General features: G+C 36.9%; 1 protein-coding gene across 3 annotated transcripts in view; it reads right to left on the bottom strand.

Annotated features, from left to right (window-relative positions):
- Positions 1 to 1,079: 1,079 nt before the first annotated feature.
- The window catches only part of STRADB (STE20 related adaptor beta), a 36,187-nt gene continuing 14,721 nt past the window's right edge, over positions 1,080 to 22,545 (bottom strand). For 2 of the 3 annotated variants that reach the window (XM_027588374.1, XM_027588373.1), the window contains 9 exons: positions 10,411 to 10,510; positions 7,476 to 7,597; positions 6,209 to 6,317; positions 5,259 to 5,382; positions 3,872 to 4,043; positions 3,466 to 3,570; positions 3,068 to 3,312; positions 2,391 to 2,433; positions 1,080 to 1,899 (listed from right to left, as the gene is read on the bottom strand). In XM_027588374.1, the coding sequence (XP_027444175.1) occupies positions 1,765 to 1,899; positions 2,391 to 2,433; positions 3,068 to 3,312; positions 3,466 to 3,570; positions 3,872 to 4,043; positions 5,259 to 5,382; positions 6,209 to 6,317; positions 7,476 to 7,597; positions 10,411 to 10,510 (1,155 nt within the window). In that variant the 3' untranslated portion in view covers positions 1,080 to 1,764. Of the gene's footprint in view, positions 1,924 to 2,390; positions 2,434 to 3,067; positions 3,313 to 3,465; positions 3,571 to 3,871; positions 4,044 to 5,258; positions 5,383 to 6,208; positions 6,318 to 7,475; positions 7,598 to 10,410; positions 10,511 to 22,545 lie in introns of all 3 variants that reach the window. The other variant, XM_027588375.1, reaches the window with a different exon arrangement.

Genomic DNA, 22,545 nt, shown 5'->3' with positions numbered 1-22,545 from the left:
TAGACTGAATAAAGCAGACTGCCTTCCTTGATGTGGGTGGGCCTCATCAGTTGAAGACCTGAATAGAACGAAGACATTGACTAGGCTGACTCTCCCTTGAGTAACAGATAATTCCTTCTGCCTGCCTTCAAACAGGAGCATCAGCCTTTTCCTGCCTTTGGGCTCAAACATCAGCTCTTTCTGGGTCTTTAGCCTGCCTGCCTTTGGACTGGAACTACATCATTAATTCTCCTGGGTCTCCAGGTTACCCACTCACCTTGCAGATCTTGGGACTTGTTAGTCTCCATAATAGTATAAGCCATAATTATTCCTTATAATAAATATCCTATTGGTTCTGTTTCTCTGGAGAACTCTAATACTCCTCTAATACACAGGAGATCTGCGAGGCACTGCTTTGTGGCTTCGAGTCCACCTTTTGCACTAACATCAACTCTCCACCCAGGCTCTATGGTTCCTGTTAGCCTCTCTTACCTAGAGGAAATAGGAGGAGGTTAGTGGAATGAACTACAGCCCCCACCATTACAGGTGATCTCAGGGCCTCGACTGGTATTTATGTCCTCTCTCTTCCACCTTGGCAGTTCTTCATGGCTTACTTGATGGAGTAACTTAACATTCTTGAGGAGAGCTGGCCAATAAACATGAAAAGGTTTGTGTTTCAAACTTGTCTATTCATTTTTGCATTATTTGTCTCATTGGTTTTAATTCTTTAGTCTTAAGACAATCATCTGAATTTTTAATGTAATGTTAATGGATTGTCTTAATCTTATTTAAATGAGGTAGGTCCCAATTTACCACAGTTTACACTATATACTCTTTGAGACACATCTCTCTTTTTTGCTAATAAGGTAAAACCATTAATGAAGATCTCTATGTCCTTAAATGTTGTATCCCCTACAGGAGCAAGAATAATCATATAAAGGGCCAGAAGATCTTCTGCCTCATTGAATAAATACCAGGGTGTCCCCAATTCATGTATGTTATGTAAATAAATCTATTTGAGAAGGGGCTTTCCTTGGCAAAACAAATTAGAACCTGTGTTTTAGCTTTATCAAATCACAAAGAAAAATAAAAGCATAATCTCAATTCAATAAATCTTTATTGAGCTCCCACAGGGTGCATGAATTTAGGATCTATAATTTACAGAAGTAGAAAAGTGTCACTTTAGCCTCTTAAAAATGAAAAAAACAAAGCAAATTACAATTTCTCTATATTTCAAGTGAATCATTTAATGTGAGGCTCAGTTTGATATTACCATAAGTATTAACAGAATAAAATGGGAAAGTATAAACATTTTCCCTTCTATCAAAAAAGGGCTTTGATGCCAGGATAAACTAGCCTGTTGGTCTAAAACAGCTGATCAAAAAGGCTAGAGAATCTGGAAGTAAAAAATGTACTTGGAAGCACTGTCCTCTGAGGGCTCATTCCCCTGAGGGCAACAAAATGCTGAAAACTGGCTCAAAAATTATATTGAAAGATCAAGAAGGGGAGTTAGTCACAGCTTGGGGAAAAACAATTGAGAACAGATGACACTAAATGTAGCTAGATTCATAATTCTAAAGTTTTCCCGGAGTTACACTAGAACTCTGAGTTAACCAAATAGGCTATGAACTCATGCTCCTTTGAAGAGAGTGGTTTTAAGAAATAGACTCTCCAGTGCACCAACTGTATTTTCAAGTATAATTCTAGTATTTGTACCTAGCAATACAGAAGAAAAGCAGCAGGGAGAAAGTGTCAAGTATCTAGGACATAAAGGATGTGGTAGTCCTAGAATTCCCAGTTTAAGTCTTTTTCATTAGAAAAATCACATTCCGGCTCAGTCCAAGGTGACACCGGAGACGGTGCTATTGATGGCTTAGGAGGCAACAGTGAAAGTATTGAATCCTGGTTTTCTTCTTTCATCTGTTAAAGAAACTCAAAATAAGGCTGTTGGTACATAAATTCAATACATTAGCTATGTTAGCAACAAATGACTTTTTAAAATGTACAAAGTGTTTAAAATTGTTTTTAGGTATTTTCACTAAAAATGCCCTTGATCATCTGAAAACAGGAAGAAGTAATAACCAAACGAACTAATTTTTATCAGAATTACTTTGCCCCTTCATCATCTCTAGCCAACATAGAAAACTACAATGTCTCTAATCAAAATATAAATTGAGGGCATAGTAACATTTAATGATACTCTGTTTTTACTCATTTTGTTTTGCAGAATGGAAATATTTTAGAAAGTCTGTAATTGAACTACCAAAAAAGTTCTCGTTTTTAACTTTACTTTGTAAGAAAGTCATTATTAAGAATCTTGGTTACCAAATTGTCCCATTAAGCCAACAAAATGAAATGAATTTTTAATAGTATTTAAAAACATCTAGAAAACAGAAGACAGATCAGCTTACCTGTTTGAAGAAAACATGGGACAATAAACTGCTTGCAGATGGTCTGAAATTTTTTTAAAAGTTGTAAGAAAAAAAGAGCCTTGTGTTAGAATGTGTTTTAGGTGTAAAAATATATTAGAAATTAGGTTTAGAGCTATAAAATTCAACACTAAAAAATTGAAGCCCAATTCTTAGCTTCAGCCTTGACTACTGGGAAAAATTAATTTGAGAAATAACATTTATTGGGCACTAATTTTAAGGAAGTATTCTAGGCATTAAGAGGCTAAAAAAAGATAAGATACACCTTATTTCTGAAATACTAACACTAATATGTAGTTATGATAATTTATGCTATTATAGCAAGAACATTTTTGTACTGCTTGGAAGTTTCTAAAATGTATTAACAGAAATGCAGTAATTAATGTTCAGAAAGTTGGAACTGATTTTTACAAAATAACTTGGTTAAGAAGGGATACAGCTGAGACCAGAGACCAAGTCTTCTGACTTCAGATCCAGTACTCGTCCCATTTGCTCACTGCCTCTACTTGTTCTTAGCATTGATATTTTCTGGATTAGACTGTAATTTTTTGATCAAAAGATTGATAGAGATTTAAATTTGGTGGGAAGGGAGTATCACAAAGCTTCTATAAAATATAAAACACATAAGTTTGATGCTATTTACAAGTGGCCAATATTACCTTTTCTCAGGATCTTGTTGCAAACAGAGCTGAACCAAGCTAAAGAAGGCAGGAGAGAAAGTTTTTGAGGATGGAGTTTGCAATCTGTCACTATTTCCTGTGTGAGTTCCACTGGAGACAAGTACACTTTCTCCAATCCCAGAGTCTACACCTGATCGGGAATTCTTCATTCTGGATTCTGACGGAGGGAAGATACTAACATCCAATGGGCTATAAGGAGGACCTTTCAGTTTCTGTAACAACATCTAAAAGAAAGAAAAATTTCCTTCAACCCTTTTCAGAGAAAACATTAAAACAACAATAAAGATTCTAAGAGCAAAGATGTTTAACAGAAATTATCTAGAATATAAGGGATCTTATGGAAAAAAAAGTAGTTTGGGGCTCTTAATAGCATTTACCTGAGTCCTATGCATGTCCTGGAAAGGTACCTGCCCACTGGCCAATTCGCATGCTGTAATCCCAACACTGTAAATATCTGACTTTACATTATATCCATGTAAATCCTGTAGAACAATTAATTTGAAGTCCTTTAGTGAAAATAACTTAAAAAGTTATATAAATGTGCTTTTTTGAGAAAGGATGTGGGAATAATGGAAAAAACTCATAAGTGAGAAATCAAGATATACCTAATATGTGGTATAAACATTTTAAAATCCCTAACATAATAATTTTGACAAGAAAAGAGGAAAAAAGTCTTGCAGTAGGCCATTCACCAATCCAAATCTAAGGGCACAATTGTCCTTTAGTCAAGCTCAGAAGACACTCAAGATGCACAGACAACCCAATACGAAGGCCACACCTGACCTGTCTCAGTAGTTCTGGGCTCAGCCACGGCTGCACTGATGTGCTGAACTGTGGGAAATCATACACAGCCCTATGCCTCTGTCCGTGCTTAACCAAACTATGCAGGTGGGACAGGCCAGAGAGGGTCACTAGGCCATCACCAGAAATGAGGATATGGCTGGCTTTAATACTCCTAGAACAAAAAGAAACAATCCTAAATACTAGGAAATTGGCCAAGGAAGAATAAAAATCTGGTCAGAACAAATCCATGTATTCTCTTGGAAATTAAATACTCTTTATAAAATTATAAAATAGCACACTTATATATAAGTGTGCTTATACAAACACATATATACATATATATGTATACATACACATATGAAAAGTTGAGGGAATTAAGGAATCCTTTCAAGTATTTAATATAGCATTAGAACAAGGGAAAATACAACTGACAGCTACATTTGGAAGGGATATTTTTTTCAAGCTAGGAATGGAATCAAATTATTTCACTATTTTAGGATACTGTTGAAATATACCCAAAGAGAAGTCTAAAAAGTCAAGTAATATTTGAAGCATAAAGTTAGAATTTAAATTTAAATGCAGTATTATCCAATAAAAGGCAGCCTCTCATGGTATTAACATCATTTACAAAGATGTTTTATATAAAAATTTCCTTTGTCAGATAAATTATACAAGAGCCTTGTTTTTCATCCAAAATACTGGATTTGGAAACTAACAAGTAGGATGGCCAACAGTCTGGTTAACTGTATTAAAACCTTGATTAATTAGAATACAGTATGTTAGAACTCCTCTGTTAACCAGAATGATCCTAAAAATGAATAGTAAGAACAAAGCTTTAAAGATATTGAAATGAACAGTAAAAAAACAAGCTTATTTAAAAATAATTAAAAGGGAAAAAGTCCCAGTATATCACAGAATGTTGTTTTTAACATTCAGCCAAATACTTCTGCATCTATAGTTTAAAAATAAGAGAACTGATATTTAATATGATAGTTTTAAGGTGCTACAAAATATTTAAGAAATCAAAGGTTTAGTTCCAATTTGTACATGATATAAATATGACACAGAGCTGAAAAGCAGATAAAGAAAAACAAACAAGACACAATCAGAATCACTACCTACAGCTTATACTCTAGAGTTCCACGAGGGCAGGCGCTCCACCAGAACACTGAGCACAGCATTTGGTAAACAGGATGTGGTCTGAACATTTTTGGTGAATGAACATAAAATGTAAACAATTACTGTACCTACTGGCCCATTCCTCCCTCAATTTTCACTTACGAGTTTCCTGTCTCTCCTAACACTCAACTGCTCCTTCCTAAAAGCTCCTTAAATTATTTCTTCCACTTAAATCCTTTCATTCTATAAAATACAAGTAAGTAAATACCTGTGAATACAGCCATTTTGATGCAGATAGCTCAACCCTCTCACTGCTCCAAAGAGAATGTTTCTTATTAAAGTTTCATTCATTCCTTCAGGAAAGTAAGTCTTCAAAAGTTGACTTGCTGATCCTGAAAGAAACACCTGAAATCTTTAATTGAACATTGAAAGTGATTTTGCTTTAGCTATGTTTTAAATGTTCTTTCAACCATAAACTCACACACACCCACACCCATTATGTTTTAGAGTCTAACCCCTAACCTATGATGCAAAGGTAATTTTCCTTTAAGAATCTTCAAAAAGACCTCTCTAATGATACTCCAGAGATTAGAGAATTAACAATTTTCAGTATTACTGAAAAAATACTGTGTGGATGTATTTATTTTTCAATCCAGAGGCAATTCACAAAAGTTGTCCTAAAAATCAAAGCTCTAGAATCCATTAATTTATTTATTCAATACACTTATTGAACACTTTGTGTGAGGGACTATATGAGCACCAAAATGAAAAATACATGATCCTGGCCTCAAGAAGTTCAAGTCCAGTGAAATGAGACAGGTACACACACAGATGTTTACCATACAGTAAAATAAGTTTACAATGAGAGAAATTGGGACAGAGATAGTGTGCATCGGTGAAGAAACATTCTGCTTGAAGACCTATAGTGGCTCTCCATTGATAGAGAGGCAGGAAACTGAAGGGAAGAGGCAGTTTGTTCAAAGGCATGGACTTTTTAGGGAAGCAGTAGTTTCACTCATGATCAGACCCATTCTGCCTTTTTCCAAAGACTAAAATTCTACATGAACCAGATATAGAAATTTATCATGAAATCTAGACTTGGCCACCAGATTTATAAATTAAAAGTAGGGACTCATAAATCTAAGATCCCATTCATCCTTATAATTGTAGCTTCCAGGCTAAACTATGAGTTATTTTATCTAAGATGAGTTTTCTTACCATAAGCCATAAACGGAGAAATAACCCAAAGCCAGCTGCCAACAGTGAAAACAGTCCAGTAAGTTGTAATATTGGGGTGCCGGAAAAAGTGGGATAGAATCACTGCTTTCTAGGATAAACACACAAGAGACAAGGCATTTAAAAACAACTTTTTCCCCCTTATGATGAAAATAACAGCAGAGGTGGCAGCTAACACTCAGCACAGCTTATTAGTACTAAGCACTGTTCTTGGGGCTGCCATCTCTTTAAATGTCACCACGACGGCAGGAAGTATGTCATATGATCATTCCTATTTTACAGGAGAGAAACAGGAAATAAGAAACTTAGAAATAAGTCAGAAAGCTTGTTCAAAAGCACATAATCAATAAAAGGAGTGGAAGAGAGATTTGAACTGAGTCTAACTCCTGAGGTTGTACTTTTAATAACTATAGTATGTTCTTATTACAGAAACATTTAAAAATACATAAAACTATGAAGATAAGCACTTCTAACACTAAATCACAGAGACAACCACTGTTAACATCTCACTGTACTTTTTTTTTTTTTTAAAGATTTTACTTACTTATTTGAGAGAGAGAGTGAGAGAGAGATCATGAGCAGGGGGGAAGGGTAGAGGGAGAAGCAGACTCCCCACTGAGCAGGGAGCCCAATGCGGGGCTCAATCCCAGGACCCTGAGATCATGACCTGAGCCGAAGGCAGACGTTTTAACTGACAGAGCCACCCAGGCACCCCTTCACTGTAATTTCTTTCAATCTTTTTTTTTTTCTGTGCAAAAACATGTGCACATGTAAATACTTTAAAAATTTGGACAATATCAAAACAAAATGCTTTCCCTCCTTATATCAAAAATGATTAGTGACAATGAAAATGGTATTACAATATTCCCGAAATGCAAATCTGTCAAAATTTATCAATTCAGAAGTTGATTTTACTTAGCTGGATGAAAAGGAAACTGCTTTTGTTTTTTTCTATTTCCCTATATGACTATTTGGGATTGGACTAGGAGCATTGTAAATCTCCAGACCAGCATTTTGAATAGGATATTCATTTGAGGGAATTTATAGTAGTTACCAAAGTTTAAATATATTTGCTCTTTCATGGATCTGGCTTCCAAGTATTATTTCCAATTCTGTTATTGCATGTTTATTAGAAGAAAGAAATTTAACTTTCTCTAACAGAAAGAACTGTAATTTGGGGAAAAAAAATTCTTACAGATGTAATCTCGTCAAATAGACGTTAAATATATCATTTTTCTCATATTGTTACCTGTAAAGCTTTCAGGCGTTCATCAGTGCAGTTTTCTAGATTTGTAATTTTTATAGTCACCAGTGTTCCTGTAGGAGTATGACGGGCAAGATGGACAGTCGTCAAGTTGTCAAATCCTCTTCCTATAATCAGATGTAAAACTCATGTTAGCAACCAAAGAAGAGAAAAACTGATAATTTGGACATCAAAATTTAAACCTTCTGCTCTTCAAGGAAACACTGTTAAGAAAATGAAAAGATAAGCCACTAATAGAAAGCATTAATGATACTTATATCTGACAAGACTTATATCCAGCATATATAAAAAATTTTTACAACTCTATAGAATTCTTACAATTCTATGCAACCCTATACTAAATTTAAAAATATGCAGATTAAATAAGCAATCCACAAAAGATATAGGAATGTCTAATAAGCACATGAAAAAATGCTCAAGATAGAGAAATGCAAATTAAAACCACAATGATATACCATTACATATCTATTATAATGGCTCAAATTGTGACTTGATAAACAAATTATGACAAATTCAAACAACGCAATATTATTCAGCAATCCCTGAACCATTGATGTGATTTCTGTTTGTCACATAAATGCTATACTTTGTGTCTGGCTTCTTTCACTTAGCATAATGCTTTTGAGACTTTTTTTTTTAAGGTTTTGTTTATTTATTTGACAGAGACAGCGAGAGAGGGAACACAAGCAGGGGGAGTGGGAGAGGGAGAAACAGGCTTCCCACCGAGCAGGGAGCCCGATGCAGGGCTCGATCCCATGACCCTGTGATCATGACCTGAGCCGAAGGCGGACGCTTAACGACTGAGCCACCCAGGCACCACTGCTTTTGAGACTGTTCCATGTTGTTGTTTCAGTAGTTTCTTTTTATTGCTGAGTAACAATCCATTGTATGAATATACCACAATTTATCCATTCACAAGTTGATAGATATTTGGGTTGTTTTCAGTTTTTGGTGACTATAAATCTTCCAAAACATTCTTTAAGTAGACATATGTTTTCATTTCTTTTTGGCCAATACTTACAAATGGGAGGGCTGGGTCATGCATATTTAACCTAATTTGAAAGTGGCTGAACCATTTTTATTCACACATGCAATGTATAAGAACTACAACATACTTACCAGCATTTGGTGTCATCAATTTTTTAAAATTTAAAACACCTGGAGTGGCATCTATCAATAGGCACCTAATGAATGTTAGTCCCTCCCTCTCTCCACAGTCACCAAATTATGCCATTTATCTTTGAAATGAAGTTAATCACAAATTCATCCCTTCCACTCCAGCGTCAGCATGACTGCCTTAGTTCAAGTCCTGTCCTCTGTCACTAGTCGCATGCAGTGACTTCCTCACCATGCCCTGCATTCTCAACTAAGGCATGTTCCAAAATTACTGGGGAAACAATACTTTAAAAATCTATACCTAGGTCCCACTCACCAGAAATTTTGATTCAGTAGGTCTGTGATGGGATATAGGCACCGCAATTTTTAAAGACTCAGGTGATATGGATGATCCTTCCAGTTGTAAATCACTGATCTATATCTTCCAGACTGCTGCCTGGAACTGCTGCCAGTTATCTATTGATAAAATTCAGCATTTTATCAATAGAAAGGTACTACAGTGCAGCATCTCTCCAGTCAGAAAGGTTTGCTTTCAAATCACTAGCTGTAGGGCTGTCACTTAAATTCTGAGCCTCACTATCCTCATCAGACAAATGGGGGTGGTAAAAGGCTGACATGAAAACATACACCTGAAATATTCAGCACAGTGCCTATTACTACTGTCACCATTCCACAATGGATCTCAAACACGGAGAGGATAAATTCCAAACTTGTGCCTTAAATGCTTTGAGAAATGAAGTGGGTAAGTTGTGAGGGATGACAGAGTATGAACTTCTAAATACATCATATGAAATCTTTCACAGTGTGTTACAAACTTCCCTTTCCAGATTTGTCTCCTACCACCGCCTACTCTCCCTCTGTTCCCACTTGTAGGCAAAGAGCATCTATGGGGTAGTTCCCCTCTAACCATCTTTCCTTAGTCATCTACTGAAGTAATTTTTTTTAACCTTTTTTTAAATTGACACCATCTGAACGTCCTTTCTAATTTGGGGGCATTTTCCACCAGTGCTATTTAGAAATGTCAGATCCTTATCTTCTCTTGGTCTCCTTGACACTGGCATGGGAAGGTCAATGACTTAAGCTTAGCCAAATGAAGGATGGAGTTAGTGACAAACAGAAGCAGAGGCAGAACTCACTGCAGTGGGTTCCAATATCTGGGATATAAGTACTCTAACAGGAGTACACGAACTAGGCTGTTCCTATGCCATGGCCCTGACTCTGGTTCTAGTTACATAGCTTTTCTTAGTTTCTTCCAAGTCTCTCTCTCTAGCCAACAACTGTGTCAGTCAGCAATACTGTTCAAAAAATTCTTCTCTTAAGTTAATCAGGATCGTTTTCTGTTGTAACAAAAACCCTGAGTAGAACATTTAGCAAACTTTTCCTCATTCTTCAGGATCCCACTTATTTTTGTGGCCTTTATTAACTCTCAGAGTAGTTATGATGGATGGTCAGATGTTCCATCTTTTCTGTTCCCATAACAACACACCTCTACTATAGTGCCCTCTAGTACATAAACAAGACTACCTTACGAGTTCATCTTCTCAGAGGGAATATGGATTCCCCAAGTGTTTTACATGGTTTTATATCCCTAGCACCTAATATAGTATCTGTTGGTAGTGTTTAATAGATATTTCTGAATATTCACAGCAAATGTTTCAAAGTGTACGGCTATTAATAAATCTGTCTGACACAATTAACATCTAGTTTTATGCTACAGGTGACAACAGAAAAAGACCTGCCCACAAAATAATCTTTTGGTCATCAATTTCATTTCTAACGATGAAGGGTCAATTCAGGTAATTACCTATTTCCACTTGGAGTTCATAGTGAGAAACATTGGTGGAACAGATCACATCCTTGGCTCTAGTGGACGGAGGCAAGTGGGAAAAGGCTGGCGCATCAACCTACATTATTTTAAAAAGATGAAAACAAAATAAACTTTTTTGGTCCCCCATTTTAGTCCCCTACCCTAATATAAAATACTGATATTTTATTTTCAAACACAAAAGTGCTCATTAGGAAGGCACTGGAAGGTGGCTTACAACACTGTTTCAAGATCTAAAAAGAGTTTAAAATTGCTAATAAGTGGTTAACTAAAAAGCTATCAGCATGTAAAGCTATCAGCATGGGAAAAGCAGATTTATAGGTAGCAAAGAATACTTTCCTGCACTATTTCCAGTAAGCATTTTTAGGAGTTGCTAGAAACAGCTCTTAATTCTTCAGGGTATCTAATAAATACATGAAGGGAAGAAACGCATGAACCTGTGAGGAATATTCTGTACTTTTTGCTCTTGCTTCAAGTGGTTGCCAATTATATCTATTACACATATAAGTCCCTGCTCAGCTAGTGGAGATGTTAACAAATCAAGGAAAATTTTCCACATTGCAGCCTATTAAAATTGCTGAAGTTTTTCACAAGATGAAATGAATCAGAAGGAAGGTAAGAAAGAAGAACCTCAAGAGATGGGAAAATAGGGTACAGACTTAATGTGTTAATGACCATGTGCCAATATGAGGTCTCATGGGGGTGCTTTAGGATCAGAGTCTTAGGTTTGCACCAGATCCCAGTCACAGTGAAATAAGATGCACACAGAAGAAAGAAGAGGCCAATACCACTGGTGTCATATGATAACCAAGAAGACCTCCCAAAAGACATCTGTACTCTAAAAGACACTTGGGAGATTTCAAAGAAATCAGCAGGTGGCACGAACCTTGTTACTGCCTCCAAGGTAGAGAGAAGGAAGAAAGGGATTAGAAATGACATTACTGTAGTAGGAGTTGTGCTGCTTTTTACATCCTTGATTCTACATGTTCCCCAAACTTTTAAAAGAGCAGAAAAAATATAAGCTCACAATTAAAGATGAATATAGGTCAATACTGTTCAAGAGGGGTGAAAGACCGTAAAAAGAAATCCTACTATTACAATTGGAAATAATCCCAATGAAGAAAAGAAATCTAAGTAAATCATTTCTTCAAAACAGCTAGTTTTCAAATTACATTAGATTTAAAGAACACAAATAAGAGAGAGAAAAGAACATATTAACAATTTTTTAAAATTTTCAAGTGATAACCTATAAGCCTGTCAGGAAGGCTAGAGCACGCAATGAACTGAGGTTCATAGCTCACTGCTAGAGAAAAATGGAATAGGTTACCAGATGATGGATTGAAATCAGGCTAATCAACCTCTTCTTTGCTTCCATCTTCTCCATTAGGGAAATAGTCTTTTTTTTTTTTAAATAGGCTCCATGCCCAACGTGGGGCTTAAGCTCACAACCCTGAGATTAAGAGTTGTATGCTCTACCAACTGAGCCAGCCAGGTGCCCCAGGAAATAGTTTTCTTTGAAGTAGAAAGGGTGGGGCACCTGTGTGGCTCAGCTGGTTGGGCATCTGACTCTTGGTTTTGGCTCAGAAGTCATGATCTTAGGGTCGTGGGATCAAGCCCCGTGTTGGGCTCTGTGTTCAGCGCAGAGTCTACTTGGGATTCTTTTCCTCTTCCTCTCCCTCTGACCCTCCCCACACTTGCACATGGGCACATGCTCTCTCTCAAATAAAATCTTTAAAAATAAAATGAAACAAAATAGAAGGGGCACATATATTGTAAATATGTAGCTGAAGTCCAAAACAAAGTATTTTAAAAAGGTTCAAAGTTACAGGCCAAAGACAATTATATCTAGAATATTATATTATATCTAGAATATTAAGTTTGCAGATGTAGTAGAACTGAGAAGAGAAACCAGAATGAAAATAGTCAAATACTGACCCAATTTTCAAAATTGCCCGGCCCCCACATTCTCCTGCAGACCTGCCCTCAGCAGAAGTCCATCCAAGGCAAGTCACAGAATGGCATTGTGCAAGCAGTCTAGACAGTTGCCAGTACCACTCCACAGTGACTCTTGCCATAGGGAGAAGGGAATATAGCCATATACACCAATATGACTCTGACCCCAGCAGTGGCTGGGGGCAAACATCTGGTCTGACTATAGGTGCCCCCCCCCACCAATAAAAGCTTCTCAGGAGACAATACAGGGAGAGCACACTGCAGTTGGGTATGACCCTAGCACTGGCAAATGTCTAGTCTGACCCACCATAAGCCCAAGGCAGCCCCAAACTGGCCATTCACAACACAGGGACCGAAAGCTGCCAACAATCATCAAAGAGAACCACTGCAGATCACTGGACTAAAGGCAAACACTGCTCAGCCACAACAGGGCACATACAACACACATAGGAGACACCCCTGAAGCACTTGGTTCTGGTGTAGTGCATGGTACTACAGAAGCTCTTCTTCAGAAGGCCACTACTTTTAAAAGCAGATGTAGCTGACTTTTCTAACATAGGGAAATAGACAGAGAAAGTTAGACAAAATGAGGAGACACAGAAATATGTCTCAAATGAAAAAAAGGACAAAATCACAGCAAAAGAGGTAAACAAAACAGAGATAATATGCCTGATAGAGAATTTAAAGTAATGGTCATAAAGATACTCACTGGATTTGAGAAAAGAGTGGAGGATCTCAGTGAGACCCTCAACAAAGACATAGAAAATATAAACAAGAACTAAGCAGAAATGAAGAATACAATAACTCAAAAATATACTAGAGGTAATAAATAGTAGACTAGAAGAAGCAGAAGACTGGATCAGTGACCTATAAGAGTAATCAAAAAGCCATCAAGCTGAACAGCAAAAAGATGAGAACAGGTTAAGGGAACTCAGCAACACCATCAAGCCCAGTAACATTTGCATTATGGGGATCCCAGAAAGAGAAGAAAAAGGAAGCAGAAATTTTATTTGAAGAAATAATAGCTGAAAACATCCTGAATCTGGGGAAGGAAACAGAAATCCAGATCCAGCAGGCACAGAGAGCCCCCAACGAAATCAATCCAAGGAGGTTCACACCAAAGACATATAATTATTAAAATGGCATAAGGTAGTGATAAAAAGAGAATTTTAGGGTGGGGGATGGGTTAGCCTGGTGATGGGTATTAAAGAGGGCACGTTCTGCCTGGAGCACTAGGTGTTATGCACAAACAATGAATCATGGAACACTACATCCAAAACTAATGATGTAATGTATGGTGATTAACATAACAATAAAAAATAAAAAAAGAGAATTTTATTTTTTAAGATTTTATTTACTCATCAGAGGGAGAGAGAGCACAAGCAAGGGAAGCGGCAGGCAGAGGGGGAGGGAGAAGCTGGCTCCCCACTGAGCAAGGAGCCTGATGTGGGACTCGATCCCACGACCCTGGGATCATGACCAAAGCCAAAGGCAGATGCCCAACTGAATGAGCCACCAAGGCGTCCCCCAAAAAAGAGAATTTTAAAAGCAGCAAGAAAACAGTTACATACAAGAGAAACTTGGGGCACCTGGGTGGTTCAGTCAGTTAAGCATCTGCCTTCAACACAGGTCATGATCCCGGAGGCCCGGCATGGAGCCCCGCGTTGGGCTCTCCTCTCAGTGGGGAGTGCTTTTCCCTCTGCCCCTTCCCCGACTTGTACAATCTCTCTCTCTCTAATAAGTAAAATCTTTAAACAGAAAGAGAAAGAGAGAGAAACTCCATAAGACCATGAACTGATTTTTCAGCAGAAACTTTGCAATCCAGAAGAAAGTGGCACATATCCTAAGTGCTAAAGGAAAAAACCGGCAACCAGGAATACTCTATCCAGCAAGGCTATCATTCAGAATAGAATAAAGAGTTTCCCAAACAAAAGTTAAAGGAATTCATCAACACTAAACCTGTCTTACCAGAAATGTTAAAGGGGATTCTTTGAGTAGAAAGGAAAGGCCATAAGCCAGAGTTTAAAAAGTAGGAAGCACAAAAGCAGTAAAATTAAGTATATCTATAAAAATCAGTCAAGGGATTCACAAAATAAAAATATGTAAATTATGAGACGATATACATACAAGGTGGAGGAAGGAGGAGAGTAAAACTTTAGTGCTTTTAGAAGGGTTCAAATTTAAGCAACCATCAACTTAATATAAACTGCTATATGCATAAGATGTTATATATAAACCTAACAGTAATGACAATTCAAAAACCTGTAATAAATATGCAGAAAGTAAACAAAGGAATCCAAGCATAGAAAAAAAGCCATCAAACCATGAGAGAAGAGAGCAAGAGAAGAAAGGAACAGAGAACTACAAAATCAACCACGAAACAACAAAATGGCAATAAGTGCATACCTATCAGTGATTACTTTGAATGTAAATGGACTAAATGGTACTATCAAAAGACACAGGGTGGACCAGAGAGTTTTGCAGGGTCTCAGTTCTGGTAGAGGTCGTGACAGGTCTCTGTCTTGCAGACCAGGGCACACCTAGTTAGAACTCACCACATTCAGGTCAAGGACCAAACACTGCCCACAGCAGACAAGAAGAGCCTCTACAGAAGACTGGCCTGAAATACAGAGCAGCCAGAACACAACAGCAGAGTGCAGGCAGCACACACCTGAGATACTCCCAGAAGCACCAGGTCTGGGCACTACATGACCTCTCCTTCATATGGCCATTACTTTTAGAAGCAGGAGACATAACTGGCTTTTCTAACACACATAAGCAGGCAGAGACTTAGACAAAATGAGAAGACAGAGGAATTAGTCTCAAATGAAAGAACAAGATAAGGCCATGGCCAGAGATCTAAGCAAAACTAATATAAGTAACATGCCTGATGGAGAATTTAAAGCAATTCTCATTCATAAGGATACTCACTAGGCTTGAGGAGAGTGGAAGACATGAGTGAGACCCTTACCACAGAGATAAAAGAGTTTTAAAAAAAGAATCAATCAGAGATAAAGAGTGCAATAAACGAGATTAGAAACATGCTTGCTGCAATGAACATCAGGCTGGAAGATGCAGAGGAACAAATTAATGACATAAAAGACAAAGTAATGGAAAGCAATTAAGGTAGATGAGAGAGAGAGAATTATGCAACACAAGAACAGACTTAGGGAACTCAGTGACATTCATATTATAGGAATCCCAAAAGAAGAGAGAAATGGGGGCAGAAAATTTATTTGAAGAAGTAAAGTTGAAAATGTCCCTAATCTGGGAAAGGAAACAGACATCCAGATCCAGGAAGCACAGAGAACTCCTATCAAAATCAACAAAAAACAGCCAACTCCAAGACATACTGTAATTAAATTTACAAAATACAGTGATAAAGAAAAGCAGCAAGACCAAAGAAGTCAGTAACTCACAAGAGAAAACCCATAAAGCTAGCCGATTTTTCCACAGAAACTTTGCAAGCCAGAGGGAGTGGCAGGACATATTCAAAGTGCTGAATAGGAAAAATCTGCAGCCAAGATATTCCATCCAGCAAGGCTATCATTCAGAATAGAAGAAGGGAGTTTCCCAGACAAAAACTAAAGTTTGGGACCACTAAACCAGCCCTGCAAGAAGTATTAAAGGGGACTTTTTGAGTGGAAAGAAGAGACCAAGAGTGACAATATAAAGGTAGGAAACACAAAAGCAGTAAAAATGAATATTTCTGTAAAAAATCAGTCAAGGAGCCCACACAAAAAAGATATAAAATAACATATACCTAAAATATGGGGAGGAAAGAAAAAAAGAATGGGTTCAAACTTAAATGACCATCAACTTAATATAGACAGCTATATGCCAAAGAATTATAAATAAACCTAATGGTAACCATATATCAAAACCACTAATAAACATGCAAAGAATAAAGAGAAAGAAATCCAAATATATCACTACAGAAAATCAACAAACACAAAAGAGAAAAAGACAAGAAAGGATCAGAGAAAAGCTCCAGAAACAACCACAAAACAAGTAATAAAATTCCAATAAATTCATATCTATCAATAATTATTTTGACTGTAAATGGACTAAACATTCCAATCAAAAGACACTGGGTGTCAAAATAGACCAAAATACAAGACCCATCTGTATGCTGCCTACAAAAGACTAACATTAGACCTAAAGTCACCTGCCGAATGAAAGTGATGGGATGGGGCGCCTGGGTGGCTCAGTTGGTTAAGCAACTGCCTTCGGCTCAGGTCATGATCCTGGAGTCCCGGGATCAAGTCCCACATCGGGCTCCCTGCTCAGCAGGGAGTCTGCTTCTCCCTCTGACCCTCTTCCCTCTCGTGCTGTCTCTCATTCTCTCTCTCTCAAATAAATAAATAAAATCTTAAAAAAAAAAAAAAAAGAAAGTGATGGGATGGAGAAACAATTATCATGCAAATGAATGTCAAAAGAAAGCCAGAGTAGCAATACTTGTATCAGACACACTAGACTTTAAAACAAAAACTGTAAGAGACAAAGAAGAATACTACATAATAAAAATAAAGGGGGTTACTCCAACAAGAAGATATAACAATTGTAAATATTTATGCAAACAGGGAGCACCCAAATACATAAAACAGTTAATAATACAAAGGAATTAACTAACAGTAATACAATAAGAGTAGAGAACTTTAACACCCCACTTACATCAATGGACAGATCATCTAAACAGAAAAGCAACAAGGAAACAGTGGCTTTAGATGACACACTGGCCAGCTGGACTGAACAGATATATTCAAAACATTCCATCCTCAGAATGCAGAATATGCATTCTTTTCAAGTGCACATGAAACATTCTCCAGAATAGATCACGTATTAGGCCACAAAACAGGTTTCTACAAATACAAGAAGATCAAAGTCACACCATTGACCTTTTCTAACCACAACACTATGAAACTACAAGTCAAGCACAAGAAAGTATCTGGAAAGAACACAAATACATGGAGATTAATTTAACATGCTACTAAACAATGAGTGGATCAATAAGGAAATCAAAGAGGAAATAAAAAAATACATGGAGACAAATGAAAATGACAACATACTGGGTCAAAAATCTTGGGGATGCAGCAACAGCAGTCTAAGAGGGAAGTTTATGGCAATACAAGCCGACCTCAAGAAGCAAGAAAAATCTCAAATAACCTAACCTTACACCTAAAGGAGCTAGAAAAAGAACAAACAAAACCCAAATCCAGCAGAAGGAAGGAAATAATAAAGATTAGAGCAGAAATAATTCTATAGAAACTAAAAAAATAATAGAACAGATCAGCAAAACCAGGAGCTGGTTCTTTGAAAAGTCAACAAAATTGATAAACCTCTAGCCAGATTTATCAAAAAGAGAAAGGACCCAAATAAAAAAATCACAAATGAGAGAGAAGAAATGATAACCAACACCAAGGAAATACAACTAGAGTAAATATGAAAAACTACATGCCAAAAAACTGAACAACCTGTAAGAAATGGATAAATTTCTAGAAACATATAACCTACCAAAACAAAACCAGGAAGAAATATAAAATTTGAACAGACCAATTACCAGCAAAGAAATTACCAAAAAACTCTCAACAAACAAAAGTCTAGGGCCAGATGGCTTCACAAATGAATTCTACCAAACATTTAAAGAAGAGTTAGTGACTACTCTTAAGTTATCCCCCCCAAAAAGAAACATTTGACAAAGTACAAAATCCATTCATGATAAAAAATCCTCAACAAAGTAGGTGCAGAGGAAACATACCTCAACATAACAAAGGCCATAATAAAGACTCACTGCTAATATCATCCTCAATGGGGAAAAACTGAGAGATTTTCCTGTGTGGTCAGGAACAAGATAGGGATGTCCACTCTCAGCACTTTTATTCATCACAGTACTAGAAGTCCTAGCCACAGCAATTAGACAAGATAAAAGAAATAAAAGGCATCCAAATCAGTAAGAAAGAAATAAAACTTTCACTATTTCAGATGACATGATATATATAGGAAAGCCAAAAGACTCCACCAAAAAACTGGTAGAACTGATAAATGAAATCATTAAAGTTGCAGGGATATAAAATCAACATACAGAAATCTGTTGCATTTCTATACACCAATAATAAGGCCACAGAAAGAGAAATTAAGGACTCAATCCCATTTACAATTGCACCAAAAACAGTAAGATACCTAGGAATAAATCTAACCAAAGAGGTGAAAGACCTGTACTCTGAAAACTATAAAATACTGATGAAAGAAATTGAAGATGACACAAAGAAATGGAAAGACATTCCATGATTATGGACTGGAAGAACAAATATTGTTAAAATGTCTGTACTATCCAAAGCAATCTATACATTTAATGCAATCCCTATCAAAATATCAACAGCATTTTTCACAAAACTAGAACAATCCTCAAATTTGTATGGAACCACAAAAGATCCCAAATAGCCAAAGCAATCTTGATAAAGAAAAGCAAAGCTGGAGGCATCACAATTCTGGACTTCAAGTTATATTACAAAGCTGTAGTGATCAAAAGAGTATGGTACTGGCACAAAAACAGACACACAGAATAATAGAACAGAATAGAAAACCCAGAAATGAACCCACAAATATACAGTCAATTAATCTGTGACAAAGCAGCAAAGAACATCCAAAGAGAAAAATACTGTCTCTTCAACAAATGGTGCTGGGAAAACCAGACAGCAGCATACAAAAGAATGAAACGGAATGACTTTCTTACACCATACACAAAAATAAATTCAAAACGAATGAAAGACCTAAATGTGAGACCTGAAGCCATAAAAATCCTAGAAGAGAAACCACACAGTAACTTCTCTGACATTGTCCATAACAACTTCTTTCTAGATATGTTTCCTGAGCAAGGGAAACAAAAGCAAAAATACACTATTGGGACTACATCAAAATAAAAAGCTTCTGTACAGTGAAGGAAACAATCAACAAAATTAAAAGGCAATTTAAAGGAATGGGAGAAGATATTTGCAAATGACATATCTGATAAAGGGTTAGTATCCAAGATACGTAAAGAATTTATACAACCTAACACCCAAAAAACAAATAACCTCATTTTAAAATGGGCAGAAGACGTGAACAGACATTTTTCTAAAGAAAATAGATGACCAACACACAATTGAAAAGATGTTCGTCATTAATCATAAGAGAAATGCCCAATCAAAACTACAATGAGGCTTCACCTCACACCTGTCAGAATGGCTAAAATCAACACAAGAAACAACAGGTGTTGGGGAGGATGTGGAGAAAAAGGAACACTTGTGCACTCTTGGTGGGAATGCAAACTGGTGCAGCCACTCTGGAAAACAGTACGGAGGTTTTTTCAAAAAGTTAAAAATAGAACTACCCTATGACCCAGCAATTGCACTATTAGGTATTTACCCAAAGGATACAAAAATACTAATTCAAAGGGATACATGCACCACAATGTTTATAGCAGCATTATCAACAATAGCCAAATTATGGAAACAGCCCAAGTGTCCATGAACTGATGAATGGATATAGAAGATGGTGGTGTACACACACACACACACAATGGAATGTTACCTCAGCCATAAAAAAGAATGAAATCTTGACATTTGCAGTGAATATGGATGGAGCTAGAGAGTATTATGCTAATAAGTTAGTCAGAGAAAGATAAATACCGTATGATTTCACTCATACGCAGAATTTAAGAAACAAAACAAGCAAAGGGAAAAAAAGAGAGAGGCAAATCAAGAAACAGACTCTTAACTATAGAGAATACACTGATGGTTACCAGAAGGGAGGTGGGTGGGACGATGGCTTTAATAGGTAATGGGGATTAAGGAGTGTACTAGTTGTGATGAGCGCTGGGTAATGTCTGGAGTTGTTGAATCACTATATTGTACACCTGAAACTAATATTACACTATGTGTTAACTAATGTGAATTTAAATAAAAACTTAAAAAAAAAGAAATAGTGACTGAATGGATAAAAAAGCAAGACCCATCTATATGCTTCCCATAAGAGACTCATTTCAGAACTAAAGACACATGCATATTGAAAGTGAAGGGATGGGAAAATATCATGCAAAAAGAAGTGAAAAGAAACCTAGTGTAGCAATACTTATATTAAACAAAATAGACTTTAAAACAAAAAGTGTAACAAGAGACAAAGGACACTACATAATAATAAAGGAAACAATCCAACATGAAGATATATAATTGTAAATATTTATGCACCCAAACGGGGAACACTTAAATACATAAGGCAACTATTAACAGACACAAAGGAAAAAAAAATCAACAGTACTACAATACAATAATAGTAGAGAACTTTAACACTGCACTTTCTTCAATACATAGATGATCCAAACAGAAAATCAACATGAAAAGAGTGACTTTTTTAAATTTTGTTTTAAGAGAAGGAGAAAGAGAGTGGAGAGTGGGGAGAGGCAGAGGGAAAGGGAGAGAGAGAATTTTTTTTTAAGATTTTATTTATTTATTTGACAGAGAGAGACACAGTGAGAGAGGGAACACAAGCAGGGGGAGTGGGAGAGGGAGAAGCAGGCTTCCCACCGAGCAGGGAGCCTGATGCCGGGCTCGATCTCAGGACCCTGGGATCATGACCTGAGCCAAAGGCAGATGCTTAATGACTGAGCCACCCAGGCACCCCGGGAGAGAGAGAATTTTAAGCAGGCTCTATACCCAGCATGGAACCCAACACGGGCTCTGAGATGATGACCTGAGATCATGACCTAAGCTGAAATCAAGAGTTGGACGCTTAACTGACCGAGCCACCCAGGTGCCCCAAGAGTGACTTTGAATGACACACTGGACCAGATGTTTCTAAGAGATATATTCAGATCATTCCATCCTAACATAGAATACACATTCTTTTCAAGTGCACATGGAACATTCTCCAAAATACAGCATGTTAGGCCACAAAACATGCCTCAACAAATTCAAAAAGACTGAAATCAGATCATGCATCTTTCCGACCACAACGCTATGAAACTAGAAATCAACCACAAGAAAAAATCTGGAAAGAACCAAATACATGGAGGTTAATTAACATGCTACTAAGCAATGGATGAGTCAACAAAGAAATCATAGAGGAAATGAAAATATACATGGAGACAAATGAAAATGAAAATACAATGGCCCAAAATCTTTGGGATGTAGCAAAAGCTGCTCTAAGAGGAAAGAATACAGCAATACAGGCCAACCTCAAGCAGCAAGAAAAATCTCCAATAAACAACCTAACCTTACACCTAAAGGAGCTATAAAAAGAACACACAAAACCCAAAGCTAGTAAAAGGAAGGAAATAATAAATATTAGAGGAGAAATAAATTAATTAGAAACTAAAGAAATAGAACAGATCAATGAAACCAGGGACTGGTTCTTTGAAAAGATCAACAAAATAGATAAAGCTTTAGCCAGGTTCAAAAGAAAAAAGAGAAATACCAACCAAAACCACAGAAATACAATAAGAGGATATTATGAAAAATTATATACTAACAAATCGAACCTAGAAGAAATGGATAAATTCCTCAAATCAATTACCAAAATTTAATCAGGAAGAAATAGAAAATTTGAACTGACCAATTACCAGCAATAAAATTGAATCAGTAATCAAAAAAACTCCCAACAAACAGAAGGCCAGGACCAGAAGGCTTCACAGGTGAATTTTACCAAACATTTAAAGAAGAGTTCATACTGGGGCACCTGGGTGGCTCAGTCGTTAAGCATCTGCCTTTGGCTCAGGTCATGATCCCAGGGTCCTGGGATCGAGCCCGGCATTGGGCTCCCTGCTCGGCAGGAAGCCTGCTTCTCCCTCTCCCACTCCCTCTGCTTGTGTTCTCTCTCTCGCTGTGTCTCTCTCTGTCAAATAAATAAAATCTTAAAAAAAAAAAAGTTAATACTTATTCTCTCAAACTATTTAAAAAAAAAAAAAAGAGCAAGGAAAGCTTCCAAATTCATTCTATGAGGCCAGCATTACCCTGATACCAAAACCAGATAAAGACACCACAAAAAAAAGAGAACTGTAGGCCAGGATCTCTGATGATCTTTGGATGTAAGATGCAAAAAATCAACAAAATATCAGCAAATGGAATCCAACAATACCTTAAAAAAAATCATTCACTCGATCAAGTGGGATTTATTCCTGGGATGCAA

Source organism: Zalophus californianus, chromosome 3, assembly GCF_009762305.2.
Source record: "Zalophus californianus isolate mZalCal1 chromosome 3, mZalCal1.pri.v2, whole genome shotgun sequence".
NCBI classification, from domain to species: Eukaryota; Metazoa; Chordata; class Mammalia; order Carnivora; family Otariidae; genus Zalophus; species Zalophus californianus.
Note: the sequence above shows the minus strand (reverse complement) of the source record. Positions and strands in the feature narration are given on the sequence as shown.